This window comes from Synchiropus splendidus, chromosome 17, assembly GCF_027744825.2.
Source record: "Synchiropus splendidus isolate RoL2022-P1 chromosome 17, RoL_Sspl_1.0, whole genome shotgun sequence".
NCBI lineage: Eukaryota > Metazoa > Chordata > Actinopteri > Syngnathiformes > Callionymidae > Synchiropus > Synchiropus splendidus.
In genome coordinates, this window is record NC_071350.1 from 17,229,802 (window position 1) to 17,251,609 (window position 21,808).

The following is a 21,808-nucleotide window of genomic DNA, read 5'->3' on the forward strand; positions in this document are numbered from 1 at the left end:
TTTTGTCGGTACATTTGAAGCCAGTGAAACAGCGAGTGACAAACCAGTGAAGTGGCAGGGCAGAGCCAGTGAGCAGGTCACTGTCAAACACGTATTCCAACCTTCATATCTCTGCAGGACGGGGCCTGATGAATGGACAGAGAAATGTCTGAACACAGTGGTTTTCTGCTTCATAACGTCGGCTTGTCTCCTAACTCATCCTCCCCTGCCCTCCCCAGCCTGGTGTCCAGGAGAGGTAGTCGATTTAGAAGCACGCTCACTGTCCTAATCAAAGCCAGACTCTGCACATTGCGTCCCAGTTGAGTAGCTATTTTTATCGTCCGCACTCGAACGGGGATGGAATGGGTCAGATAGGCCACGCTGACAAATCCATCAAGACCCAGAGATAAACAATCTCCTTGCTGGGAAACAGCCACTCCGTCCCATCCACTCACGCGCTACACGTGAAGCCACCGCTTCTGTCTGGTTCAGCGAAGACCCTGCAGGTGGTGGAAATGATGTGGGACATGTCTTGAAAGAAATCGAACTATGAGTAGTTCACCTCCGTGGCAAGGGGTGGCGCCGTAAGCTCCTCCTTCCAGTCAAAGCTAGTTAGTCAGAAGTTAACTGTTAACTCTCTGTTTCTGAAATTACGTTCTGATAATTCAGACTTTAAAGTCGGGCCAGTGAAGAAAAAAAAATTGGTGGAATTCTGACTTAAATCTTGGAATTCTGTCAGAAATGAGAATTTAGAATTCTCACTTTAAAATTCTGACTTTAATCTCAGAATGTGAGAACTTTAATCTCAGTATTCTCACTTTTGAGAAGTCAGAATTTTAAAGTGAGAATTCTGAGATTGAAGTGAGAACTCTGACTTTAATCTCAGAATTCTCACACTCTGAAATTAAAGTCAGAATTTTAATGTGACAATTCTGAGTTGAGTCAGAATTCCGAGATTAAAGTCAGAATTCTGGCTTTTTTTTCTTCACTGGCTAATAACTGGATAATAAATAACTAATCCTCTTGCGTAGCTTCCGTATTCTTCTGACACTTTCAAAACACTTCACATGTATCTAAGAACGTAGCTAATACGTAACGTAACGTAGCTAGTACTTTGCTATTTCATCGTCGCTGAAAAGTGACGTCACCGGAAAAAGCAAAGCACCGTGAACAAACTTCTGAATGTTTTATTTACATTGTTGTGTATAGTTTTAGCCCAGACATGAAAGGTGAGTCGCAACAGATTTGTTCGGCGAAACACAGCTGATATCGGCTAACACCAAGGAACACACATATTACACTGCAGTGAGTCGCAATACTTTTATTTTTCCCAGCCGTCATGTTAGCGTGCTGAGTGGTGGAAGGTTCACTGGCGGTGATGGATGCTTCTATCAGCTCCTTCTGATCGCTGGCAACAAGTTTTATCAACTACATAATGCTGCGTTTTTCTCCTTCCACCGGCTCTTTTATCTGCTTCTATCTCCCTCTTACGCTCTCACGCCTGCTCTGTTGCCCACAGCAATTGGAAACACACATTTACAACCGCAGCGTTTTCTTTGAAGCCATATGCGCTTCATAAAAACATGTAAACATCTCCACACACACTTATAGGAACATGTGATAGTGATCTGACGGCGCGGAGGAGCGGGTGGTGCTCAGCTGGAGCGGAAGATAAACCCGGGACCCACTTTATTGGCAGGAAACAGGAAATCTTCTGCTGACTTACCTCTTATCGTGGCTTTACTGGAGGCAACCAAACACATTAGCGTTAGATATTGTCCGACTCATCCTTTTTTAATTGTGTGCGTGTCCAGGGAGAGGGGCAAGTTGCCCGAGAGGTCGGCTTTAAGAAACTCATTTAGATATGGACAGCAATAACCGGAGTTTTAATTACATTTTCTGGTGTTCAGAAGCAAATATGTATCGTTTTTACTTTCATGCCAGGGACCTGCAGGAGCCAAGACTTTCCACTTCATTTGGTACTGGAGCGTTTCTGGGATCAGTTTTGATGGCTTCCACCGGTATTAAACTCAAGGTGTGGGGGGCGAAGTGGGCCGGCTCAGTCAGTTTATGGGGTCCGTGACAGCAGGTCAGCCCCGCCCACCTAATCCTCCCGGATCACGCCTTCAGATCTTCCGTAAATACGCCTTCCTGTCCTCCTTTCGCCTGGTACTTTCTTCGTCCAACAAGTTCCCTGCCTCTCCTCTCTGTGTGTTCAAACTGTCTGGCCTCTGTTTTTCGGTTCCTTTTAAGAGGGTGAAGTGTCGGGCTACAACTAACCATTATTTTCGTTGTAGACTAATCTATTTATTGTTTTTCGTGATTACCTTTGTTTGGACCGATTTTGAATTTCTGTTGAACCTAAAGTTGCTCAAATCATCTCACTGTGATACTCCGACACCATACATTATTAAACAAGTATATTAAAATAATGACACGTAATCCAGGAACATGTATCAACCCTGTGAAGCATGAAACAGTTAAAAACGTTTAAAACGGAGGTCTTTATTGGTCCTTGAGAAGAATTTGAAATCGTCAATATTCATATATGTATCTCATAAATCTCATAAAATATCTGCTCAACATCCACATCAAAAGGTTTTATATGAATAATAATCTAAAACGCTGTGTTCAGTGTAGCTCCCTAGTTCATATATTAGTCATATTAGGAGGAGAGACATGTGCTAACCGCCATGCTAGCGTTTAGCTCGAGAGTGTGTGGCGTCACAGACCAAACACGGAACACTCTTTCATCATTCTACCATGGTGTCTAAGGGGTTTGCTCACAAACAAAACGAAGCCTCACTTTTGAACACTACGACCTATCGCCGCTCGAACTGAGGCGATCAGTCGGAGGTGGTGAGGCAGAGCCTGGGGCGCGCAGTGACGGCGGCCAGTTGGAGTCAGACCTCAGTCAACATATCTCAGTGATTCCAGAGAATTTTCTCACTGCTTCTCGATAAAAACCAGTTCTCGATAACCATCTTGCGGCCCGTGTGTGTTTACGCCAACAGCAACACGATGCATCGATGCACAGATTTTGACGTCGACGAGTGTTTGCTGTCGACGTTATAGATGATGTCGACTAATCGCACAGCCCTAGTGAAGTGTCTTGCTGCGGCCTGGGCTTTTCCATCACGACACAAGCATAGCATACGCCAGTACATTCACTGCCTGAAAACAAAGTGGTCTTCTGCTCACAGCTGGTTATGTGGCGTAATTTAACCGAAACCTACCCTGGGACATAACCCGAATGTGGGCGTGGCCTAGATGTGTAAACATTTTATTCCATGTTTTCTTCATGTTTTTCAGCCGCCTTTTTTCTCATTTCCTGGCTCCATGTTTTCATGTAAATCCTGAGTTACACATGTTGTGTTTTTCTCTTGTCATCATCCATTAGTGAAATGAGTTGTCATGTGTTGCAGGTGCGAAACCTTTGCTACATGGTGACGCGGCGAGAGAAGATGAAACACAGCATGTGCGACCTCCAGGAGAAGATCTTCCACCTGCAGGTGCAGCTGCTGGAGGAGAACATGGCAGGAGGTAGGAACAGATCTGCTCCGTCGCCGACGTGTTTGTGCCGCCTGCAGCGCTTGTGGTCAAACTCAGGATGGAAGGTAGTAGGTGGACAGTTATGGGAAATGGCCTGTCATCATCGGTTTGGCAGTGGGTGGCACTTAACACCTTCACGCAACAGAGCAGCGCCGTGTCGTCCAGAGAAATGGATTTGCACTTCCTCTTCACAGCACTGGTTGTTGACCTCGACGGATTTAAACTGCTCTTCAATAAAGAGATGATTTCAGGGAGTTTTAAAACGCTCACTCCTAAATTCGACGGTGAAACCTTTTCGTTGGTGTATGACCAGCCTTTTCTTTACAAAATACTGTCGTTTTCATTCGATGTCTGTTGAAGGATGTCGGAAATGGAGCTGGAGCGATGTGGTGCGAATGCAAACCTGATGCCACCGAGCAGTAATTCTTGTCTAGTGGACAAATCAAGACGACATCTCAGCGTTTGTTTAAAGTGCTGCCATTCTGTTTTCCCTTCCTCTCTCAGTCACACGTGCAGTGGCACCTCAGTTCACCAACACTTACAACAACATTTTGCTCTCTTAAATCATTTCATTTTAAACAAATATACAACATTATATACGACAAAGGAGTCTGTTGAGCTTTTAATATCGATGATGGGTCGGTGAGGTTTCATGAAACAGCTTTTCAGCCACCAGGTGGCGCTGTCTGCTGTAACATGTTTGGACTTGAACAACTAATTCAATGAAATCTCACATCATTTCCAATCCAAGAGCGCCCTCTAGTGGACACTGTTTCATCAACCCTGCAATACTGTTTCATGATACTTCAAATATTACAGTTTTGACTTTGAAATAGCCGTGGAAGAAAGCACTGTTGTTGTATTTGGAATTATGCTGCACTAAATAATAATAACAATATGAATAATCGCGCTTTATTTATATTAAACAGCAGCTGCTTAAATAGTGCAAAAACATGTCAGAAAGTCAACAGCAAATTTGACAAAAACACAACTGCAAAGTGCCCTAGCTTGGCTCCACTTGCTTCAACACAAGTCGACTCCTCACTGAGCTCAGCTTCGGTTTATTTCCGGGAAAGGGTTAAAAAAAGACATGAGATATTCCACCTACCAAGGTGAGTGCCATTTTCTGTACAAGGCAGTAAAATATGTTTTATGGAGGTTATGTTTTTACTGGAAAAAAAATGGTCTGGTAAACCATCTGGATCCCTGAATCTTTTGAAGGAGTTCTTTGGCTTCCAACTGCGCTGTGCTATATATGAAGCAATGTGTCAGTATTCTGTCCTAAAGAAGCTAGCCAGGGGCTTGCTAACTCGGGAGCTAAGATGTTGGGTCACCACTCCAGCGTGCTGCGGCCATGAGACCAACAGCCAATCAAGAAGGAGCTCTAAATGTCGGACAATAACGTTGGGTGACAAAATTACGATGCTGCTTGGCAGAGGTCTGCGCTTTCAGCGGCGGAAAAGTCACCGCAAGGGCATTTACAACTGAGGGAGGATAGCAGCGCTGCAGTGCTAAATGCAGCGGGTTGTTGCCGTGGGTTTGGTCGACCATTGTGACACGAGCGATGACATCATCGCTGCCCGTCCCTCTGTGAAAGTGTGCAGTCATGATGAGCGGCGTGAAAAGATCAGCGGTGCGCTGACCAGCTGCCGCTGCGAGGATAAGAGCTTGTTGTCATGGTAACAGGGCTGACATCACTCCGGCAGGGTAATGAGAGTTAAGTCAGCAGAGGTTTTATATGCCTCCGTCTCCTACACACCCAAGCACTTCCACCGGTGCAGAACCGCTGACGCAGCAGATTTCTCTCATCAGGTATGGGAGCTGCTCTCGTGGCACTAAACAGCCATATCTATTCACACTCCCATTACAGATGTGCGCGCGCGCATGTGTGTGTGTGGGAGAGCGCGACAGAGAGTGAAGGATTGGGTTGTCTGCTATAATGGCTCGTCGTGTCCCTCACCTTGTACCCACCTCTTTTTTTCTCACTCTGTTATTTTCCGCTCTCCATTTCTCTTTCGCCTCCTCTCTAATCAATTTTCTCCTCCATCCGTCTCCCGCTCTTCCCCTGTCCCGCAGTGCCGCCTGCGAGGGTTTCTCTCGTCTCACCCTCTGCTCCGTCTCACTTTGTCTCATCTGTGAAAGCGGCCGATCGGTCGTCACATGCTTTCACAAAGTGAATTACGGTCGAGGTGAAACAGAATGAACATTCATTGAGCTGAGTCACTGCGAGACAGTTTCTCTTTATTGGGGTGCCTCTGACAAAATGGGGGGGACCCCGCTGGATGGATCACCGGCCCAGGGCAAGAGTGGACAGACATCCACTCACACACACTCAGGGACCTATTTAGAAGCATCAATGAACCTGTTTGTACCTGAGTGCCGAGCAGTCACCGACTGTACAATGGCAGGACTAAGACAAACATTTCGAAGCACTTACGTAAAAGAAATAGCAAGATTACAGTGCAACGTGGGTGTATAATGAGAATCAGCACTCACGTCGTGGGGGCAGCATCCAAAGTAAAGAGGCCCAGACTTCTTTGCTCCAAGGGGCCTCCAGACGGTTGGACAGAAAACCTCAGAGGAGCCACTTTAACTGGCCTCTCATCATGCAGAGGAGCAGCCGTTCTAGTCTCTCCTGGTCCAGACACTCTCTCCTAGAGATGGGGATGTTTTGTGCTTTGTCTTTTGGCTCAGCTCTTTCTTCTTTCCAACTGAAGATATGGACTGTCAAGCCATCCGTGTGAAGTAGCTGCTACACAAGATAGTCAGAACTCGGTTCAGAGGCTGGGGAAAGTGTCATGGCAATGAGCGGTCCCCACAAAGGTAGGAATGCCGACGTGTGTGCGTGCATTTGTTTAGTTATGGGGAAAACAAAATAAATGGGGAAGGAAGACGAGTGGGATGAAAAGGGACAGAGCGGTAATGAGACGCCGTCGCAAGAGGAGGAAATAAAAAAAACGGGTAGCAAGAGGCGGCGAGCGAGTGGAACATTTCAGGTTGTTCTAATGAGCTCAGGTGTGGTGAAACACACACACACACACACACACACTGGGAAGTGAGGAAATTAATTAAACACTTCAAAAAGATGAATGCGTGATGCCGTTGCACCTTTCAAACCGGGAACATTGGGAGCAGTTTGCTCCGGAGGAACAGCCAAAGAATAAAAGCTGCTTAAAACCGTTAACAGAGATTACAACCTGCGGCAGGAAGCGCTTCCGCGTGTCCTTGAAAACCCAAAGACTTGTTTTGTCTCGGTGTTCCGAGTCGAAGAACAAGATCAGATTAGCAGAGGAAAGTGAGAAGATGTTGACAAAATTGGTCCCCGGGAGATCAGATAAGGTCTGTGGAAAGAAGGAGAGAGGAAATTATAATTTCGGCGTTTTGGAAAGAAGCGTTTTTCTCTGGGAGATTCCTCAAAGGCGCTTCACTTTCAGACAAGACCATTAAATAAATTGGGAAAGGTATCCGGGCAGTGTGCTTTTAACAAGGTCAAACACTTAACCTTGAAATTTACTTCTGCTTAAATGGAGTTTTTCTTCCGCTTACTTTGGTAACACAGAAGTGTGATACGTTTCAACAAAACTCTGGGAGTCAGGAGCCTCAGAGGATGGTTGGGAGGTGAGTGAGACCATGCTGTAGGAGTGATGGAAGGGTGGCATCAGGGGGAGGAGTCTCCATGGCTGATGATGTTTGCTGATGATACAGGGATAGAATGCAGGAGTTAGAGGAGTCAGATGAGATGGAAAGGTTGTCTTCAGTTGTGACTGAAAAGCTCAGGAATTGGTTTATTCGAGACGTGAGAGGTTTGGACAGGTGGCGAGGACACAGGAGGTCGGTGATGGAAGAAGAGGAAGACAATGAATGAGGACATGAAGAGGAGAAGTCAAGAACAGACTGGCGTCCTCCTTCAGCTGATGCCGTATTTAAAGACAAATGTCATTTAAAATCATCTCAGTGTGTCAGTGTCACACTGACTCCAGCGACCCCTGCGTGTGTCGCCACATCAGCTTGGTGTCATGGTCTCAGCAGGAGACAGCGAGTGACGCGTCCTGCTGAGAGAGGAGCGTCGACGGTCGCAGCACGACTCTGATACATGTCAAACAGAGTGCGTGTCTGCAGCCCCAACATGAGTGTTGTTCCGCTGACCTTGTCGGTCAATGAGAACGTGCCGCTGGATTTGAATGGAAAATAACTTCTTCTTTAGTGGCGCCAAAAAGAAAAAAAAGCTGGGTTTGCTTCCCTGTCTGGTCAATAAAGAGTCGTCGCCCGTTTCTTTTGAATACTCTGACCACGGCTTCCTCTTCTTCTTCCAGCAGAGAAAAGCCAGAAAGGAGAGAAAAGGAAGCAGAGTGGGGTGAAGGAGAAAGGAAAGGAGAGAAGGAAGAACAGTCCAGAGAAGAAGAAAGACAGATGGAAGACAGGGAGCGACTCGCTGCTTAAGGAGCTCGGTAATTTGTGTGTGAGAGAACTTCGCTTTTCCCTTTCGCTGAGAGATTTGAGAGATTTGATTAAAGACTGCAGCTTGTAATTTCCCTGCTACGGTCGAAGAGTTGGCCTGACTTGGTCTCCAGTCTTTTTCCTCCTTCACGTCCTCCCTTCTTTTTAAACTCCACAGCTCAAGAGCTCACTTCTTTCTTGGTGGATGAACAGATAAAAACACAGTGACTTCACAGGTGCCATCCCACTTGTGACACCACTTGTAGATCCATCCGATTGAAATGATACATGCGCGGAACATCTTGCTCAAAAGTTCAGACCTCACGCAACTTTGGGAGAAGTCGTAGGTATTTCTGATGAACTGTTTGGTTTCACTCTCAGCCAAATCTGAACGATGAACACTGCAAAATGTTCATGTCAGACACCAAAGATCGCATCTCTAAAATCATTAATTAAATCTGGAATTACAGTGTCGAGGTAAGAAAATTGCTCTGTTGTCTTTCTATCTCTGACCAAGTATTTGACATCGCAGCATCAGGTGGTACCTACCTCCCAACCGTATGTAGAGTACCTGCGACCACCCTCATTGGCTGGTACCAGCAAGGAGACTTCTCTAGTTAGGACAGTGTCTGGCTTTTCCATTCACACGTACGTCAACGTGGAGGGAATGTGACGCCGATCTGGCGCCCAACGTGGGGCCAGTCCCTCCAATGACACCATGTGTATCGCCTGCACTAACCCATGATCTCTTTTCAAACCTTCCATTAGATCATAAAACCAAAAACTCAGCGGCTCCGGAATGACAATTTTCTCCATAAAAATAACTGGCTTTTGACAGGTGTGATAAATGATGACCATGTGACCTGGGAGTTACTCAAGGTAGAATTTTGACTGAACATCTCTCCATCTGTTCACATCCATCTGTCGGCGTTGCTCCTTCAATCTCCTGCCACCAGCCGCCCAAAACATCTTGACTTTGTTTATTTTAGTCAGCTGCTTCACAGGACAGTAGCGCTGTGACAAGTCGGAGCAGTTAGCGGCGACAGAGCTGGATCGAAAAGGCTTCTTCTCCTCCTCCTCGAGTTTGAACAGGATCATTGAAATAGACTCTAAAACAAGTATCGACAAAAATATGTATGGATGCCAAGTAAAGTCTCAAGAAAAACCCACTTCACGCGGAGAGAGAATGTGAAGGATGTCGAGTGGGTGGATTAGCGTCGTTGCGTAATCTTTGTTTACATGTCTTCGGATCCGCCGACTGATGAATATTCCTCCGATGAGATCCTGCAGAACTGTGTGGGCTGGAGGGACGATTAAAGAACATGATTAATATCCAGGAGCCTGAATGAAAATGTACTCTCATGACTCATCCTACACTCAAGCATCACTTATTCACTTATGTTGCGCAAGTAAAAGCTTTCACATCCATAACAGTCGCGCGACGAGCGCTAGGCGGTATTATGACAGCGAGTCTGAATCCTCCGCGGTAATACCTCACATCGTTTGTTTTGATTTGCCGATGATGAAAATAAATGTTGCTCGCCGTTGCAGAGCGAGCGTCTGAGGAGTTGCCATCTGAGCGCACTCATTTAATTAAGCAGGAGATGTGAGTCACGGATCCAGCGTTGTTTATGCTTCTGAGCCAAAGTGCTGGGGTGACTCACACGCTCTGTTTGAAGCGTCTGACTGACTTCCTTCAGACTTGCTGGTTCCATACGTGTGCAGTAGTACATGTCACTGGAAATGATCCAGACTCATTGACAAGTTACTGACGTACATGACTGGAGTTGTGTGATGAGTCAAAGGAGTGACTCATGTGAGTTACCGCATTGATGGACAGGAAGTGTTTCTGATTCAAGACAGTTAGGCTTAATCTCACACACACACAAGTTAGCACTTATGATGGGTCTTGGTTCGTGACCCAAGGAAAGGCAGAATACCTCACATCTGAAGGGAATGGTTCTGACTCAAAACCGCCGAATCGTTGAACGTGAAGGAAACGGACAGAGAAAATGGACCCTGAGATGGCAGCATCTTTCTTTCCTTCCATGTTCAATAAGTCACAAGTCTTCCTCTCTGATCTGCCATCTTCACTTCAGACCCGCCCCCTGAAGGTTGACTGACTTTTGTCGCGTGAATTTAGAGCGGGGGGGGACTCGGTAAAGTCCCTACTCGAGTGCTTGTAGTGCAACAATGTCGCCAATTTGTGGGAACGTACCGTTAGTCCGTGTGAATGGAGATGCTGGAAAGGCCATGAGTTTTAGTCCAGACAGACTGAGTGGAGTGATTCAGATTGCTCTTATGATCACAGAGTGACAGAGATGAATCTGTGCTTCGGACTGTAGTTGTTCATTCTGAAGTGGTGAGTCAAAGATTGAAAGAATTCAGACTCACTGAATCGCTGCCTTGCCGTTTCTGAAATGATTCAAGTGGCTTCTGAAGTCCGATGTCACAGCACTGCTCCTGAGGTGGAGCAACCGTCCAGAGTCCAGGTGACTAGCAAGTTGTTCTCCTGAGAAGATATGACTCACACGTCTGTTGACTTCAGGCTAATGAGCCAGTGGCTTTTATATTGCGCCCTTCTTAGTCCTAAAAGGTTTTCAAGCCACTCAAGGAAATGAAAAGGAAAGAGTTCCCATGAACCTCCCTTGATCCAGGGCCTGAGTCTGAGCTGCTAACAGGGCTGAAGATTAAAAAAAATATGTTTGCAGTTCATAGGCACAGCATTGAAGAACAAGTCACCAAAGCGCTAAATTGTATCTCCTCAACCGCCCTCGCTCTCTGGGCAGATTCAGCAGAGAGGCTTCGCACCCCCATCCACCTGGTCATTATCTCTCATTTCCTAATTTAAACAGAGTCGCAGAGCCATCAGTGATTTCCTGCCAAAGTGAATATGATCAATAAACAGAGACTGATAACAGCGCAGAGGAGTCGTGGCGAGAAGTCAGCAGGGTAGTTTGGCTCTGCCTCGCTGGCTTCCTGCTCTGATTTGATCTCCTCTGGTTATCTCCTCCAGTGATCTCCCTCCTTTATGTCCGCTCCTCACGCCGTATCTGTCTATTTTTCATTCCTCTGGCTGTTTTATAACACTTCTTTTTGTTGTTTTATCCTCCTCCATCTTGACTCCTCACCCGGCGCTTGGTGTAACGCTTGTGTGCATTCATGGCCAGTAAATAATTCACTCTCAGCGTGTCATCATTGTGTTTGTGTCTGCTTGTCATACCTGTCCATATCAGGGTGTCTGGAGGTCTGTGTGTGCGTCAGACCATCTGTTCTCAGTCAGGGATCCAGAAGACTGATAAAATAACTCCTCTCTCCTCCATTGTGCCTTTTACTTATGGAACACTGGAGGCAGTTGAGAGCTGTTGTCCGTCTCGTCTGACATGTTCCAGTGACAGAACATCTACAATTATATAAATACATCTCAAGGTTGAAGGCACGAAGGTTAGGTGGAGACAGATACTGTGATTATGGCCAGTTAATGTACGGATGGATGGAGGTAAATGATGGTCAGGCTTGATCTTAGATAGAAGGAAGGCAAGACGAATGTGGTGGTTGAGTCTTTGGCTGTGTCCCATTGCTCACCCTAACACTGGGTTTTGCGTGTTCATGTCAAGTGTAGTGTGTCCCAATACTCCTAAGACCGAGGGCACTCACCGTTCAACTCTTGAAATGAATGAATGGCTCCGGAGCTGACGTGTGGATAGAGTTCCAGGATACCAAAGTGCTTTATCTAAAAACATTTTATTACTTCTTAACAAACAACAGTGGGCTAGCATCCAGGCCAACGTTAACATCCTCATACCTCTGACAGATCTATCAGCGCAACATAGCAGCGACGCCGGCTACGGCTCCGCCCATTTCTTCTCCGCTGGTTCACCAAACCAAGTGAGATGATCAGCGCCGATGCAAGAGGTTGCAAAAACATCTCCAACACTCGACAGGCAGGAAACAAAACTCTGCACGGCAGCCAATGACACGTTGTTTTGACGCATGACGTAACTGAACACGTGACACATAAAGCGTGAAGTGTTGTCCCAATTCTTAGGGAAGTCATTTCATTTCAGTGGAGGGCCCTCAAAACCAAGTGCTAGTGTTAGGGTGAGAAATGGGACATAGCCTTAGTGTGACTATCAACACATGGGAGTCATGATGGAAGGATGGATAGATCTGATGATAGAGGGACAATTGGTCAATGGATGAATGATGGTATAGTGATAGATGAACGGTGCATGGTTGGAAAGTTGTAGTGGTAGATGGAAAATGGTGGGGTAGATAGGCGAAGTGATGACATAGGTCAAGTGGTAGACTGACAATGGATGGGTGGGAGGGTGTGTTGACAGATGGGCGATAGATGGATGGATAGGTGAAGTGAGATGGACAATAGGTGGGTCAATGATGTGTGGGGATCGATGAAAAATGGATGTATGGGTAGGTCTCATGGTAGAGGGACAATAGTTCGATGGATTGGATGATAGATAAGTGTAGTGATCGATGGATGGATGGGTGGGTGGATGGGTGAGTGGATGGATGGATGGATGGATGGGTGGATAGGTGAGTGGGTGGATGGGTGAGTGGATGATGGATGGATGGGTGAGTGGATGGATGGATGGATAGGTGAGTGGGTGGATGGGTGAGTGGATGGATGGGTGGATGGGTGAGTGGATGGATGGATGGATGGATAGGTGAGTGGGTGGATGGGTGAGTGGATGGATGGATGGATGTGTTTGCTTTGGAAGACGGTCGATGTATTAGGGTAATGATGGACAACTGCTGGATCAATAGGTGGATAGAAGGATAGACAGAGTGGAACATTTTCTCATTGTCTGGCTTCAGCTTCGGCCTGTACTCTTGGTGCTGAGGGAAATAAGTGCATTTAATGAGGCCAAATGACACCACTGGAAGAATTCCTCTGACAAAATACAGTTCCTGCCATTGGAAAGCTTTTGTTGCCGGGGAGAGCTGACGGCTTGCTTCTCTTGCGCCACGCTGTGCTTTTGATTTCTGAATGTTTGCCTGAGTGGGGTTTCTTTTAGGTGCCGTGATACTTGCCTCCGTTGTTTGTTGCGCTCTGTCACGCTACAAACGCTCGCTCGTCTCACTAACAGTCGATATACTCTGAAGCCAATAACGCCGCGCGCAAGCAAACATTCCATTTTGTAAAAAAAAAAATGAAAAAATGAAACGCACCTGCAGGCAGTCTGCGGTAATGAATCCCAGAAAGAGTGTGGTGGTGAAAATCAACCTCACGCTGTCGTCGTGCTGAATGTGTGGTAATGACGGGCGGCATGATGTGAAGTGACTGACACTAGCTTTCTCTCTGCTCATCCAGACCACAAGTGGCTTTCTGTGACTGACGCTTCTTTAGAAGTCTATTTCTAAACAATTCCCTGCATTTGAATTGTCAGGTACAGGGATGGAGATCAGTTTTTTTGTAGGTAACTTGTTTAATCTTTGGCGAATGGGACCAGAAAATGTGTGAATATTTGCCTCATTTTATGTTATATATACAAGTAACATCCAACTTACGACCGGGATTGGATCCGACCTACCGGTCATATATCGGATTGGACGTAAGTCGAATGCCATTCAAAATAGCCCAACGAACCGAGGGTTATAGGTGCTACTGTAGTGCTAGATCTCTGTGTGAGAGTGAGATGCTGGGATACTGTGCTGCCGTAACTGTCGTTCACGATGCCGAGCTGCGACGTGCTGCGGTGCCAGACATTGAATTTAAAAAAAAAAAGCATCTGCTGGCCGTGGTCGTAAGTACTGGTGGACGTAAGTTGAGCAGGTCGTAGGTCAGATGTTATGAATATATGAATATGTATATATTCATGTCACGACAACCAACCTCTGCCTTTACCTCTGTTCGGAACTGCGAAGTGGCATCTGGCTGCATGTCCACTCGACACCTTTGTATGGGGAGTCATGCCGGTGAAAGTAATCCTGGCTCCCTTGTCTTTGTGTGGTCACTTACCTGGACTTGTCAGCGTCCTTTGTCTCGAGTGTCTCCTCGTGTCAGAGCAAGCTGCCTCGTCGAAAGTGTCCTATCTGCATTTGACTGGTTTGGAATATGGTGTGAATGGCGTCGCTCGCTCATTGGTTTGATGTTTAATAAAGGCCAACGTGTCCTAATAGACTGAAGTCATGACCGAATTATTTGTACAGTTTGAAAGTGCCCTCACCTGCATGTTGTTTTCTGTTCTCCAGGTCTGTCCAAGTCCTTCCCATTGGACAACTCCCTGTTCGACAGCTGGCTGGCCCAGTCGGTTCAGATCACCGCAGACGACATGCTCAGCCAGTGGGCCCTGGGGGCCCAGCATGGGGACAAGAGCGCCAGTCTTCTCTCTGACCAGGTGAGGCCTCAGAGGAGTTCCTGGGTTTCGGGTCAGTCGGTTCAGCCAGAGCGCTGCTCTGTGTCGGACCTGTTGTTTGCGACCGGAATGTTCTCTGTGTGCGTATTGAGTTGCCGGAGCAAACATGATGTAACACCATTGTGCTGCCAGAGGAAATCCATTTTGATGAATGTCATTCATATTTTCTCGTGTTTATGTCTTATAAACGCAGTGGGCAGTGTCCTCTTGACCGCGTCTCGCAGTGGCCCCTCATCATGATCAAGGTGTTCGGCTCCCGACGTCTCTATTCACCTGCTTCTTCTCCCGCAGCTGCTGCAGGGGGAGGAGAGCCTGCTGAACCTGATGATGGAGAACTCCATGCAGTCCACCTGGAAAACACCTCAGCTCGGACGCAAATCCCGAGGGAGCAACAAATCACGCGCTCGTGGCAACCAGCAGCGAACCAACTCGTCGCCGAGCCTCCTCACGGCTGCCGCCGCGTCTTCTGTCACCAGGGCTAAAGGTCTGTGGCACGGCGTTGCGGCGGACAAGACCAGCTGCGGAGAGCGAACCCGGAGCTCCTCGAAGGCTTTGCACCATCACTACCTACATCACCACCAGACCCGGAGCTCGGACCTGCACAGGGACCCGGCACCACAGCCTCCTATCTCCAAAATGGACTCCTGTCACATCTCCGAGGAAGCTGGCCAGTGGGGGAACGGCCTCATGGGAAATGGATTAGCTCCACCGCCAGATCCCGGCCCTACGGCGGCGGACACTGTTCGGCTTCTCCGTGTGACCCCTCGCCTCCGGTTGTCCCGGCAGAATAAAGCAAGGGGGCGGAGCTCGGAGGCCACAGACCTGGCAGAGAGGGACTCCTCACTCCTGGACGCCACAGAGAACGACGGCTACTTCTCGGATTGTGAACAAAGCAACGTTGACTCCCGCGCCGCTGGACGCAAACTGCGCCTATCGCAATTACATTCCGGTAACAAGGACCTTCTGAGGCGGAGCGTGTTGGCGTCCTAGAGCGCACTTGCTTCACACACCACTCCATTGGCTGATTGTGTCTCCATCCCAGTGACGTGACACCAACACGGACGGCTTGTTCGACCAAAGCCTCGCCAGTGGATCAGCTCTTGCTCTGATTGTTTGGGGGAATATGAATGTAGCTGTTTGCCTCTTTTTGCTGTCAGTTTTCCACGAGATTCTTCAGCAAATTAAGAACTGAACATCATTTTTAGTCCTTTTGGTTTTTCTATCTCCGATTCCTTTTTTTGGTCCTTTGAAAGTACAAAGTCTCAGCCGGACTATGGAACTAACACTTTGGGGCATTATTATTATTATAATTCTTAATATTCAAGCTGGTTTCAGGGTCTTCTTCAGTCCCGGTCCTCGCGACAGCGACCTTGTTTTCTTGGATATGATCAGTGGACCGACGATTCCACACTTACTCACAATTTGTGCAGAGATAACAAGAAGTATTCAGGCTTGAAAAGCACAACTCGACAGACACAAACACTGGTGTGTCGGAAACTAGCAGGGTTGAGGTCATGACTCGTTGAATTGAGAACCGAAAGGTTGTTGACTATTGATGGTAAAGGAAAAACTGCATTCTAAGAATCATTATCTATCAAATCAATTCATATTTTTATTGAAATGGAGCCATTTTAACTTATATTTTAGCTGACCAGCATTGACTTGTTTGGAGCCGCTTGTCCTTTCCATAGCGTCCTCTACTGTTCTATCCTTTAAACATAACAATATTTTGTATAGGAATGGTCTACAATTTAAGCTCACCACAATTTTTTTAAAGAAATATTAAATTACCTGGAGGTATGAGATGAAATATATTTTTGCATCCCACCAAAAAAGGCTATCGTCCGAGTTGGTCAGTCATGAAATTCAATTTCAAGGTTTTTTAAACAAAATTTTCGTTAAAAAATGACATTTTCTGAAAATGATTATTTAAAATATCACTTAAGCTCTCATAACTATTCTAAAAACTTGAGTTGTTGCAGTGCAATATGGAGCTTGAGATTGGCACCTTTGACATATGAAGTATCTGGCATTGTTGACACGACTGGAGGCTGAAGTTAAACTACACTGAATGCAACACAGTGGTATGATTCAATGAGATTGGAGACATTGAATTCAACTTTAAAGCTTCAATTGAATTCTTAGGTGCAGAGTCACACAGGAGACTGTCCAGGGCTCAGGATACGACAAGTCTCACCCACAGAACACGGTTGTCTCCCGCCCCCTGCAGGTGAATCGGACCAGCCTTGGCTGTATTTCAGCATGTACATGGTTTGGCTTTTCAACTGACCGTCGATTCAAGTCGGGCGACCTCAACCCTGGATCTTTAGTGATTGTCACCCTTAAAGCTTTTTTCTCAAATGTTTCCTCTGACATTTGTGTTGCTGCTTTTATTTTTATTTTTTGATTCTTCTGTTTTGGTTTCAGAAACTTTGCAGAACGTTCACCCTTTGAAACTCTCGTGCCTTCTGTCGCTCGCTCTGTGTCCCTTCGACCTTCTCAATCAATCAATAAGTGGATCAATCAGTCGTTTCTCAATCTAATTTGAAAACAATCACGTAGAAAAGATAAGCCAGTGGAGCCGGATTGTCACCTTAACAAATATCGAGTGCCTGAAAATTGAAGGATGTAAGCAGCGTTTGCCAATAATCACCCCAGCATCCACGCAGAGCCACAGTGCAAAGAGCTGCTCCCCCCTGTGGCAGGTCAGAGCCGGCGCCAGCAAGGGTTCGCCAGAATTCACCGGCGGACAGGTCTCCTTCGACATGAGCTTGTTACGTTGTTACGACAGTGAACGGAACTTCTGGTGTTCCTCCCTGGCACCGCATGATTCGCCGCTGACTTCTGGCTCCGGTGGCGCTCGGCTCTGCCGCATCACTTGTTCGATGAATGATAACTTTGTAAGCTTCAGAGGCCTGCGATCCTTTTTTGGTCAGCTTTTCTTTTTAATATGACTTTTGGTTCTTGAAAAGATTTGTATTTTATACTTCAGGCAGTCTGCGGTCTTCTCAGGGGTTTAAAAACAAACAAGAGTTAAAGGATCTATCGAGGGGGGGACAAGAAGTATATATAAATATATATATATATATATACAGATATACATATTTTATATCTATATAGTGTCACGTGTTTGTCTGGAAACTTTCTTATTTGACAGACATTACTGTTTGAAATCGCACAACTACTACTGAACATTCACTCAGTGTGACCTCTGACCTTCAAACCTGGTGTCGATATTCCGATGATCGGGGTTCGATTTGGCTGTGGGGGTGTTTCAGCAGGGTTTCTATTGAAGAAGAAATAAACAAGTTGAAAGTTCATGATAAAGTCATTGAGGTGGGACATAAATTGATCAAATTAATTAGAGGTTCATAATTAATGAATCGCGATTAATCGCGTTTTGATATTTGACGACAGAATGATGGAATTTAACCTGCACACGTTAGGGAGGAAGTTCACCTCTCCTTGCGACATTTTGTGCTTCTATCCAGAAGTTTTTGAACTTTTGCAATATATAATAATAATTTAGCCTCCGTCATCGTAAATGCTGTGACATCATATTGTATGTTATGTATATATTTTATCAAAGGCAAACAGTTATAGCCCCGCCCCTGGTGACTCAACCTTTTGTGGTTCATATTTTATTGACCTTTCGATGGACTCAGATGTCACGTAAACACGTCAGACTTCTTCTTTGTTGTAATAATGCGAGTAAAATCTGTTGGGAAATGACATGTACCATGAAATGCACTGAGCACTTGAGCTACATGAGCACTAACTGAAACAAATTCAAGTGGAATTATAAGCATAAATAGCATAGTTTGTTTTTAAGAGCGCTCAATTTCTCGCCATGATTTGATCCACCCAGGCCCCACAGCCATTCTTGCCCCAGGTTTGACTGTCAGATCCCCACCTGAGGTCCAATCTACTTTTTATTTCCTGCATGGACTTTCTTCTGAAGTGATCACGCCAAAGAACAGATGTAAAAGTGTGTACTTACAATAGTCCTCCATAAACATGCTCCGAAGGAATGTTAAACCAGAATGTTCCGCCAACAAGCGCGGACTGTCTGTTGCTGTCGTCTCCTTTGAGGCCCGTCGAATCTTGCATCGTTCTGCCCTTCAGAAAAAGCCAAATGCTGCTGAACTGAACATCAGCTGAACATCAACACACACACACACACACACACACACACACAAGCAGAGCTGGTAAAACAGGGTTTTCATCGACAAGCAGAGTCGTTGTTTTTTTAAGTTCGGTGGTCCTGACTGCAACAGGAAGCTGAATGAAAGCCCTTCGATTCGGGGTGGCAGTAGGTCCGAGTGGTCACGATGGCTGCCACCCTTGGGAGTCCACCATCACGGTGGTGCTCCAACCACTCACGTGTTGCTAAGACAGTAAAATGTAATCTTGGTTTCATTGTTCAGACTTTAGTAGACTAGCTGAGGCCTCACATGTACGGCCTTCACATGTAGTAGCAAATACTCCGGCTGCACAGTGCTGGCATGAAACAATAGGAAGTGATGGACTTTGTCTCCTGTTTGTTTGTCAAACCAGCGCCGCAGTGCTTCGTCTTTCGTCCTCTGACTGTGCAGCCTGTTAGCAAACACAAACTGGTTATAACGCTAGAGTTACAGCGCGGCACCACTGCCCTCTCCTTCCGCTTCGTAGAAATGGTAGACTGGACTTTCTCACCAATATACACAACTTCAAAGTGTCTCTGTCCTTTGTGTTTTGCGCCGGTGTGGGCGTTGGCTGTCGGCCCCAAATGTGCTCTGACGATCTCTGAATTTTGTTGCCGTCAGGTCAGCTTTCCACTTGATACCTTTGTCGCAGCAGCATGAGCAGATCCGATGGAATGTTTGGTTTGGAAGGCGCCCCTGGGCCATTTGGCTTCTGAGCGTTGCAACAGAGAAATGTGCTGGTGTGGATCCTGGTAATCATAATGGCAGGTTGAGGAATCACACCTACACTCACGTCCGCTGGAGCCCAGCGTTCCACCTCGGCTGCTGCTGCTGCTGCTGCTGCTGCTGCTGCTGCTGGTTCGGAGCCAGCACTGATCGCTGCAGGTAATTGGAGCGTTGCCGACATTCACAGAGCTGCTGTCTACTGCTGTAAAACTTCTCGGAAAGATCGGTGCACCAGCAGGGCTGGGTTCCTCACAACTTCCTCAGCTGGGAAAAGAGCCTGTTTGAAGCAGGATTAGCATTCCACACAACCCAGAGCTGCACGGTGTCAGGAAGCCTGGCATCCCCGTCATAAAGTACCATCATGGTTGATCAATATTGCCATACTTAAAAATAGATGTTTTAGGACTCATTTTGAGTGAAAAGGAAAAGGATTTCACAGAGAGAAAGGTACTATTTATCTGACAACTTAAGGTCTCGTCTGACAACTAAGTGCAGAATGTTAGCAGTAGTTAGCTAAGAAGGCTAATTGCTAATGTGGGATATTTGACATGGAAAGTTGGATTATTAAAATTGTTTCCAGGCCAATCGGCAACCTTGAAAGTACTCTATTTTAAGATGAACTGTTTATTAAATATGTTTGTTTTCACGTCAGGAATTCAGGCATTGCACCAGAGCTACCAATATTATGTTTACAAAGTACTATGTTTGCGTTGTACTTTGTACTACAAAGTACACAGTAAAGTGGGATAAATTAAAAACAATTAGTAACTTGTTTAAAATGTTCAACCCAAAACATTTCATGTTTTGAAACGCAAGTTAGGGTTGACTAAAAGTAACGTCTGTGATATTTTTGAAAGTGAATGAATAGAACTGGAGCAGTTACGAACTAATGTGGCAAGAAACTGACAATTTAGTGTATTAAATGAATAAATAAATGATAAATAAAATAAAGGTTCACTCCTTCTTAACATCAGCTAAAGTTGTTTATTTTTATAAGATATGTACACATTCATTATTTTATTTATGTTAGGCATGTTGCATTTGTGGCACTAGATGCAGCTCTGGATAGCAAAACACTTAACTGATTTGCCTCCACCACGACAAGTTATTTGTTATTGAACGATGCTCCTGAGGAAGTTCTGAGGAGCCGGAAGCACGTCTGCACTTCCAGTTTTTCTCTTGTTGCTCCTTCATCCAATAAAAAGTGGTTTGAGGCTGTCGTCCGCCTGGTGTCTGAACAAGCTGATCATTGTCTCTATTTTATTTCAAGCCTCGGCTGCTGTGTTTTCGGGCCACATCCACACCACGCTGTGGTCCAGCGGCTCTGTTTTTCAAAATGACCGCCGTGTGGATGTAGCCTGGTTCAGGTCCTGGTGACTTCTTTACTCATTGATACTCATCCATGCTTCCTCATTGTGATGATGTCACCACCTGCTGAACCCTGAGATGCGCTTATGTACGACCCTGTGCTTGTTTTTCCTCTTTCCTTTGTGTCACTGCTGCCGATCATCACGTAAACAACCCGAAAAGTCACATGGATCACATCAGAATCAAGTCAAACACAATTTGAATGAGCTGCTTTGGAGACAAGCTCCAGATGTTAATGTTATCTACTATTTTAATATAAATAATCTCAATGTATGTTATTAATTTTAATGTAAAACATATTTTGTAAGGTGAAGGAGAAAAAAATTACAGATCAAAATAGTCATTTTCCCCTCAGAAAATCACCAATATGATACTTTAAAATAAACAGCATCCAATAATATAAAATGGAATATTGGATGGAAAATAATATTGTGACATACTTCTTACTGAAGGAAGACCTTGTTAAAAGGGAAGCATTTGTTTTCTTGTTTGAGCCTTTTTTGCATCAATATTTACTTATCCATATCTAGATAATATGTTTCATATATAACAACTAATATGCTCTTCCTGCGGTGGTAAAGTCCAACAATGCTGCCCCCTTGTGGATGTGGATTGAAATTAAATGGATTTAATTTGCCTTTTATTCGCACATTGCCAGTTAGTTGCCATCACAGAGTGATGTGTGGGATGTGAGTCGACCTCCAAAGCAGCTCCCCAAACTCTCCACAAGCAGTTCAGCCTGCTCCCTTCCCCATGTATTACCAGCAACAGTCTGAACTCCTGACGTCTGAGAGGAAAGACGGACGAATAAAGACAGGAGGCAGAACCTTGGCGTGAAGAGAGAGGAGGAGGAGGGATGATTGACGGAATCAAAGAGAGGAAGGAAGGCGACGTTCAGAGAAGTAGAGGCAGACAAAGAGAACAAGTTGTTCTTTCTGTGACGTTGGATTAACAAGCAGCTACTGTCAACAACGGCCTTCCTTCAGCCTCTCCATCCGTTCTTTCTCGCTCCTCGTCTGCTCTTCAAACATTCCTTTGCAACAGCACAGACTTTCAGTAGACGATTCAGTTTAAATGTCAATCTATAACCTCTGATTTGGTCTCCTCTCTTGTCAAGCTGCACACACACAGCTGACTTTACTGGACACACACAGTTCAGTCTCAGTTGTGTTCACCTCCGAAATT

General features: G+C 45.7%; 1 protein-coding gene across 3 annotated transcripts in view; it reads left to right on the plus strand.

Moving 5' to 3' along the window:
- The window catches only part of jade2 (jade family PHD finger 2), a 117,675-nt gene extending 97,200 nt beyond the window's left edge, over window positions 1–20,475 (plus strand). Inside the window, exons 11-14 of one of the 3 annotated variants that reach the window (XM_053846294.1) lie at window positions 3,405–3,522; window positions 7,848–7,979; window positions 14,182–14,327; window positions 14,637–20,475. In XM_053846294.1, the coding sequence (XP_053702269.1) occupies window positions 3,405–3,522; window positions 7,848–7,979; window positions 14,182–14,327; window positions 14,637–15,335 (1,095 nt within the window). In that variant the 3' untranslated portion in view covers window positions 15,336–20,475. Of the gene's footprint in view, window positions 1–3,404; window positions 3,523–7,844; window positions 7,980–14,181; window positions 14,328–14,636 lie in introns of all 3 variants that reach the window. The other 2 variants (XM_053846293.1, XM_053846295.1) reach the window with 2 other exon arrangements.
- Window positions 20,476–21,808: the final 1,333 nt, after the last annotated feature.